The sequence below is a fragment of the Triticum dicoccoides genome, chromosome 5A (assembly GCF_002162155.2).
Source record: "Triticum dicoccoides isolate Atlit2015 ecotype Zavitan chromosome 5A, WEW_v2.0, whole genome shotgun sequence".
NCBI lineage: Eukaryota > Viridiplantae > Streptophyta > Magnoliopsida > Poales > Poaceae > Triticum > Triticum dicoccoides.
The window spans coordinates 298,893,200-298,901,595 of NC_041388.1; the positions used below are offsets into that span (position 1 = coordinate 298,893,200).

The 8,396-nt window shown below is 45.7% G+C and overlaps 2 protein-coding genes across 2 annotated transcripts; one reads left to right on the forward strand and one right to left on the reverse strand.

Moving 5' to 3' along the window:
- Positions 1-218: 218 nt before the first annotated feature.
- On the forward strand, positions 219-2,090 carry LOC119301114 (GDSL esterase/lipase At2g04570-like). Its single transcript, XM_037578017.1, has 2 exons — positions 219-1,313; positions 1,715-2,090. Exons 1-2 carry the CDS (start codon positions 434-436, stop codon positions 1,906-1,908), a joined length of 1,074 nt encoding a protein of 357 aa, XP_037433914.1. The 5' UTR covers positions 219-433; the 3' UTR covers positions 1,909-2,090.
- A 1,583-nt stretch (positions 2,091-3,673) lies between these two features.
- Positions 3,674-6,439, reverse strand: LOC119301115. Its single transcript, XM_037578019.1, has 2 exons — positions 6,048-6,439; positions 3,674-4,059 (listed from the first exon to the last, which is right to left on the reverse strand). The coding sequence occupies exons 1-2, from the start codon at positions 6,213-6,215 to the stop codon at positions 3,928-3,930; spliced, it is 300 nt and encodes a 99-aa protein (XP_037433916.1). The 5' UTR covers positions 6,216-6,439; the 3' UTR covers positions 3,674-3,927.
- Between the last annotated feature and the right edge of the window lie 1,957 nt (positions 6,440-8,396).

The window sequence follows — 8,396 nt, forward strand, 5'->3', positions numbered from 1 at the left end:
TTATATGCGTGACACTACTATAAGTTACTCCCCACTGTGACCATCATGAAGGCAAGCCACGCACAGAGGAACGTGCGATTTTAATGCGGTCCGAATTAATTAAGCGCCTCACATGCAGCTGAACCTATCGAGCTCCTCAAGGCCTGAAAACGGCCCATCGCTCTCGGGGGCGTTGCCACATCGGGCGTGGCATCGCCCGCATACACCACGCCACCACAGTCTCAGTGCCACTATATATACATGCTGTCGCCGCCCGCGATACGTAGAGCAGCCAGTTAGTCAGGCGGCGTTACAGTACGTCCATTCGGCGCCTTAATCTCGTGACGACACAGACACCAACCTCCTGTCCTGCACCAAACGCTCGCAACAAGAGAAAGAAAGATCGTTCGTTCGTTTCCAACGAGATTGATCGGCCTGTCTAGTCTAGCCATCAATGTCGTCGCTCCACAGGTGCCTGCCGTGGCTGATCCTCCTCCTGGTGCTCCGCGACGGCGGCGGGGGGACGGCGGTGGCGGCTGCCGGGAAGGTGCCGGCGATCATCGTGTTCGGCGACTCCTCGGTGGACACGGGCAACAACAACTTCATCCCGACCATCGCGCGGAGCAACTTCTGGCCCTACGGGCTCGACTTCGCGGACGGCCACCCCACGGGCCGCTTCTCCAACGGCCGCCTCGCCACCGACTTCATCTCGGAGGCCTTCGGCCTGCCGGCCTCCATCCCGGCCTACCTCGACACCACGCTCACCATCGACGACCTCGCCGCGGGCGTCTCCTTCGCGTCCGCCTCCACCGGCCTCGACAACGCCACCGCCGGCATCCTGTCCGTGATCACCATGGCGGAGCAGCTCGAGTACTTCAAGGAGTACAAGCTGCGGCTGAAGCTGGCCAAGGGCGACGCGCGCGGCGAGGAGATCATCCGCGAGGCGCTCTACATCTGGAGCATCGGCACCAACGACTTCATCGAGAACTACTACAACCTGCCGGAGCGCCGGATGCAGTACACGGCGGCGGAGTACGAGGCGTACCTGCTGGGGCTCGCCGAGTCGTCCATCCGCGCCGTGCACGCGCTCGGCGGCAGGAAGATGGACTTCACGGGGCTCACGCCCATGGGCTGCCTCCCCGCCGAGCGCATGGGCAACCGCGGCGACCCCGGGCAGTGCAACGAGGAGTACAACGCCGTCGCCCGGAGCTTCAACGCCAAGCTGAAGCAGGCCGTCGTCCCCAAGCTCAACAAGGAGCTCCCCGGCCTCCACCTCGTCTACGCCGACACCTACGACGTCCTCGACGCCGTCGTCAGGAAGCCGGCCGACTACGGTACGTGCGCAGTACGCGTGGCCATGCATGCACAGCCGATCAACTCCGGCATGCATGGCCGTGGCCGAGCTCGCTTTTCTGAGTTGGTAGGATGCATTCATGCCCTGCGCTCAATCGTTTCGATTGATGGTGCACAGCACTGCACCACTGCAACGGGAAGCACGGCATGGGCGCCACATGCCGTGTCTCCTGTTGCATGCACCACCTCCAGTTGCACGCACAGTGCGTGGCATCATCATGCATTGAATTAACGTCCGTTCAGACTTTTGTTTCTCTCTCTGTACACATTCTTAGACTCTTAGTAGTAGTCCCTTTCACATTCCTGACTAGTTATGCAGTGACTTTACCTGTCCAAATTTATTCAATTTCTGATGATGATGATGATGATGATGATCTTGCAGGTTTTGAGCACGCAGAGCGAGGGTGCTGCGGGACGGGGATGTTCGAGGCCGGCTACTTCTGCAGCCTGAGCACCTCGCTGCTATGTACGAACCCCAACAAGTACGTCTTCTTCGACGCCATCCATCCCACGGAGAGGATGTACAATATGCTTGCCGATAAAGTCATGAACACCACGCTTCATGTATTTCTCTGAATTTCAGTTCGGTTTTCTCGGTTGAGAAGACAATATATGGAGGGATGACCGTATATGTTGTGTGTGCGTGTTTATGCTCTATGAAAACGATACATCATGTTACACTGATCCATGGCGATCGACCATGTGTACATGTAGTACGCAATGGACTGTAAATGAAAGCTTTTGTTAGTTTTGTACTCCCTCCGTTCCTAAATATTTGTCTTTCTAAAGATTTTAACAAGTGACTACATACGAAGCAAAATGAGTGAACCTACACTCTAAAATATGTCTACATACATCCGTATATCGTAACCATTTGAAATGTCTAGAAAGACAATATTTGGGAACGGAGGAAGTATAATGTTATTTTTTTTTTTGCAAGATAGTTTTATAATGTTATTTTAGACAGCTTTATAATATAAGATGATCCGAGGAAGATATGAGTTTATGTGCCGTGGACAAGAAAAAACAGTAGTCAAGTCCATATAAATATGGTAGTGAGTTTTTGGTGTGATGCTGCTGCTCACATCTTACTCCGTTCGGTGAAAAGTGTACATTTGGCTTTAAAATTTGTCCACAAAAGAGTCTACTTTAAAGTAGAAAAAAATATTTCTCTCTTATCACACGGTAATCAAGACCAATAACATTCTACGCATGATCTTCTTAATTTTTACATGTATTTAGCTCATTGGGGTTGGATAATTAAATAGGAGAAAGATGGTGGCTGGCACTTTTTCAATGTATTTTTTACTTCACTTCATAATTTATCTTAATTTTTTATATGTACATTTTTCACCGGACGGAGTATTTACCAAACAATTCTAAGACTTACTTAAAAAAAACAATTCTCAGACTTCAGCCTGGCTTTGGAATAACCGCAGCCTACCATTTTATCCCCAAGAAAAAAAAAATCGTAGTGAGTTGATGATTGCTGCCAAAAGCGTCTAGTTGAACTACTCAAACTTGAACCTGCAAGGTGTTCTCTTTCTTCCTTTTGGCAGAATCTCTACCGATAATGTTTTGTTCATACAAAAAATTCCACACACACTATTTATTTAGAGAAACAAGGTGTTTCCTTTCTTTCTTTTGGCAGTTTGTATTCTCTTTATAAACCTTTACTTCCAACAAATTTGCTCATATCAACAATTTCGCACACTGCCTAGACAAATTAGTAGTGCTATCATTATGGTCAATGAATTCTATTTATTCACAAAGATATTTTTGATTGCCAATAAATTTTGTTTATGAACATAGGACTTACATGTCTGCACAAGGATGTCACGTTTTTTTCTACATCTAGCATAGCATCACCTGCTTAGGGCATCTCCAACAGTTGTGAGATAGGTGTTGGTAAATTTGCCACCTAGAACATAGTGATGATGTGGCATGTATTAAATGTGAAGAGAGAGCAAAGTTGTATGTAGATTAACCAACAACCTTTTCACAAGCTCCAAGGTGAAATAGAGAGCAATCACATTTATTGTCTCACCATCTATTGGATAGCTTGAATACAATTCATTAGAGTAGTTGTATGATAGCTTGTTGGTTGATGACATAGATATTTTACCAACAAGACTAACATACAACATATTGGAGATGCCCTTAAGCGTACCATCACCCCATTCACTCTGGGTAGTAGCAAAGTTAAGGAGGCCCTGAGCGTATATCTTCTAATGAGACTTAATGAAGTACCCTAGTTGTTAGGGACGACAGCTCGACTGCTCACGTACAAAAGCAAAAGAAAGAGAAAGCTATCATCATTAAACTCCACTTGCCGGGCAGATAGGAATATCTAACCAACAATTTCAGGCCTTGCATTCAATAACCGCCTTCCAAATTCAGTTCAAGTTCAATACACAATATGCCAAGAGAGACAGGAAGCAACTATGTGGTACTACATGTTTTTCCTTCATCTGGACACAAGCTGAAGCTACTAAAAGTTGAAAAATACACACGTACCAAAGAGGTTAGGAGGACTCATATGTTGTCTACACATCAGCCATGCATGGAGATTTTGTAAAGGACAGCTTATTATTCTTACGACTTGAAAACTTTTGGGAAATGTAGCTTGACAAGCATTGGGAGTTCCGAGAGCTCCACCTTAGACCTGCCCAACAGCACAGTTTTCAGCTTCTCATCGCAGTTTACTATGTTCCTGTTGGTCGGGTCCTGCAAATCAGAGTAATTTAATGTAAACAACTTGTAGAAATCACATATCCATATGAAAAGTAATAAGAGGGTGCTTGGATACGTATTCTTGACTAAAAGTAGTGGGACTAAAACTTGCTAGACTCACCCATGCTTGGATCCAAATACTCCCTCCGTTTTTATTTACTCCGCATATTAGAGTTGACTGAAGTCAAACTTTGTAAAGTTTGACCAAGTTTATAGAAAACAATATAGACATTTAGACATTTATCATAATAAATCTATACGATGTGAAAGTACATTTAGTAATAAATCTAATGTTGTTGATTTGTTATTGTATATTTTAATATTTTTGTATATAAACTTGGTCAAAGTTTGTAAAGCTTGACTTTGACCAAAGCTAATATGCGAACTAAGGCTGGTCACAATGGGGAGGAACTTAGGAGTAACATCACACACTCCAATACAACTTTGCTTATGTGTCACATATTTAATGAAGAGAGAGTGCTTGTGGTAACTAGCTAAGTTACCGGAACATCACACACTCCAAGAAACAATGAGTCTATAACCTAATAAATACATTGTTGCATGACACTACATAGATGTTTCTACCCACTGTGGAGGTAATAACATAGTCTAGGGAAGTGTGTAAGTTACTAGACTATGTTCTTGCCCATTGTGACCAGCCTAAATAAAAACGGAGGGAGTACTAAAGAGACTAAAATCAAGTTAATGAGCATTTATTATCCTCCAAACCCTCCAATCCAGAACTCGCCTGTGTTAAAGGAGAGGAGTTAAATGAGGAGAGAGGGGACTAATCCACATTTTAGTAGGGGTACCCCTGACTAAAACATTTTAGTCTCAAGACTAGTTTTAGCCCCTCTTTAGTCAGGGGTGCTTGGAACTTTAGCCTCTTAAAGAGACTATTTTTAGTCAGACTAAAATAAGTCCCTTGGATCCAAGCACCCTCTAAATGAATATCATGGTACATCTGACAGGGGTGAAAAGCTAACAGGTTTTCTGTTTCCTCTGAAACAAAAATTGTGCGAAACAAAGCTATGACCTTAAAATTTTAATTTATGCCTTGCCATTCACCAAGATTCAACCTGGTTTTATAGCTGAGAGCCATGAGATTTAAATACTCACTCCGTCCAATACGAAAATTTATTTCATGATGACAGTAATGATTTGGTATTCTAGATTTTGAGAAAAAATTCTATAAATTTGGTCAAAGTTTAAAAGGTTTGACTTTAGAAAAAAATCTAGTACGCACTATATTTTGGGACAGAGGGAGTATATATTACAGCATGACAGAAGAACTCCTTCAAGAATGCAGCAGTGCCACATCTAGGCTTACAAACAACATGTCAAACTCAAGATGACTTTATTGGCGATTATCTAGTGTAAAACGGTTCTAAACAGGTACCTAAATGGAAGATGGAGCCACAACTACTTTCTGCAATGTAGCTCAAGTCCAACTGATGGCAATAATGGTGCCACCCAACTAACTGTATCACCGCATGGCCTGGATATATATGGAGAGAGATGATGTCTTCTTCTTCATGTTAGATATGAAGTCAACAAAAACAGAAGCGCCTGCTCAAACCTCAAAGAGAACAATGGACAGTTGGCCTTGAAAAGGATGTGCAGGCCTCCAGGGGAAGCAATACCCCGAAAGTAGAAACACCGACAGATCCTAGAACACTGAGCTATAGCCCAGACTTAACACTGCAGGTGGTTCTGATCCAACTAAGCCGCGGCCATTAGCTGAGTTGGTCGTATGAATGTCTTATTCGGCAAATTCCTATCCTAGCTGAGTTGGATCAAATGCGTGAAGTTCACCAGCAACAAGAGAACATCTAGCTTGCTGACTAAATGGAAACGGAATTTCAAGGGCAGGTACCAAATCTTCCGTGATAACAGGGACGCTCAACTAATTCCGGGTACTAAACCTAACGTGATTAACTTCCGAGGCGACCAAACAAACAGGTGGAGCCAGAAGGATGTACCTGGAGGTTGTTGTTCTTGATGTGTGACCAGACGCCGAGGAAGAAGGAGAGGTGGGACATCTGGGACCGGCCCCCGGCGAACTCCCGCAGCGCCGTCGGCAGGTTAACCAGGTCGACCAGAGCCGCCACCTTCTTAGGGGACTCCACCGCCGCCCGCCGCAGCACCATCTCCCTCTCTCCCCCTTACGTGGTTGGTGGCTCACTCGCTGGAAGGGGGAATCGAGAGAGGGTAGGTGGAGACGGCAGCTAGGAGGCGAAGGAGAGAGGTGCACGTACGGCGGGCAGCGAGGTGGCGGGGCAGAGGCGGCTGCGCCGCGCCAGAGAGCGGACGGGGGAGCGTGGCGGCGGCGAGGCGAGCAAATGAAGATGGGTACCTTCCTCCAGTGGACGGCTGGATCGAGAGTTGGCACCGATCAGACGGTCCTTGCTCCAATTGTTTTTCTTTTTTTGCTTTTGTTCCAAACTGTTAGCAAGACGCAGGTTTAGGGGTCGACCCGCCGAAATTTTGTCAGTGCCTAAAGAGCTACTCACTCTTGGAAAAAAATTAACAACTCAATATAATGTAAATGGTGCGAAACACGATATACAAATCACTTTCAGGATGACTCTGGACATTGTACCGGCTTTCCATTATCTTCTATATCCCTCTAACATGGCATGAGACCCACATGATAATGTAGTCAGTTGAATAGGACCCGCATGGCATAATCTTGCACCATCGTCATCCGCTCTCTCTCTTTTAAGCTTCGCTCTCCGGACTTTCTTCAGTCAGAGGCAACACAACTAAGTGCAAGCTATAGTTCGAAAAGTCGGAGATTGTACCAAATTGTTTTGCTATATCTAAAATTAGAGATTCTTTTGCAAAGCGGTGGGCTGCTGCATTAGCACTCCCGCGTATAAAAACAAAGCTCAAAAGTTTTGAACCATTTCTTACATCTCCCGAGAGATATGAAAGCCCATAGACTTTTCACCCGTTACTGCTTCCCACATTTTCTTCACATTCTAAGTAGTCACATCCTTAAAACCCTCTTTCTCTTTCTCTTGCCTTAATTACTGCATCTTAACATGCCAAAAGCTTCAGCACAAGAGGTTCCGTTATACTTGCATAGGCGAGATGTAGCATGAAATCACCATCGTGGTTCCGCACCACCACTCTCGTCCTCTCCCATGCATAGAATTTACCGTGCCATCGATGTTTAGGTTGGTCAAGTCTGGTTCTAAAGGACTACACCGAGCGAGATCAGATCAATCTGCACCCTCTCCATTACATGCGAGAGGATCTCCAGTGAGCGAACAATTTCCTCGATGAGTACGTATCTCCTCGTCATGGGTATAGTTGTTCAAGCTATGTCATATGGCCCACATAAGTATTATGCATATAGTTGCCCTTCTTCGACATCAAACTAGCATCCAGAAATCTTCGGTCCAAGCATTTGGGTGCATCTTTGGTTTGCTTGATATTGAAATATGTTGTTGCTACCTCCCAAAATAGGTTTCCATGGTCGCAAGGCATCAGGCTATATATAGGGCTAGTTTGGATCGAGGCCTAACATTCATGCCTGGGAGAAAGTGAAGCCTGGCCATGGCCTAGATACATGCAAAAAATTTACCGGCCGGGCTAGCCTGGGAGCGGTACGTTTAGTTTGTGTCCACAACTAGCGTAGCAATGATTTCTCTTGTCAGTTTGTAAAAAGTTGCTGACCCACAAGAAAAAGTACGATTAGAATATCAAGCACGATCCAGGCGACCGATGGAGCACGCCTGATCCAGGCTAACGAATGTGCCTGGTCGAAAGGTGTTTCGACCAGGCTAATTACCATACTACATGCTCCAGGCCAGGCATTAGTCTGCCTCTGGAGGACATCAACCAAACAGTCTCCAGGTTGATCTCAGGCAAGCTCCAGGCCAGGCAAATCTTTCCCAGGTCACAAACCAAACTAGCCCATAGTTTCATCCTCATGACTACACAACAGGCAGATCACCATCGTTCGGATGTGTCTTCAGTGCAGTACTATAGCTGGGCAGCATATTGTTCACCATAGGCCACCAAAACACCCAGATTTTTGGAAGCACCTAAAGCCTCCACAAAGCCTTCCACGTATGCTTTTTTCCTCGAGAACTATCAGTAGCAACACCCTCGCTACATCTCTTGTCAATGATTTATCGGTAGGCTGATTTCACCAAAAAAATCCCTGAGCTCTCCCATGCCAATCTTGGTTGTGGCATAGCCAATATAGCATCTGCATCGGGTGGGTAAAAAGACTGTCGAACGAGCTGACTATCCCATGCACCCGATGCTCGATCAATCAGGTCGCACACCAACTGAATTGAAGAGTCTATCAACCTCCC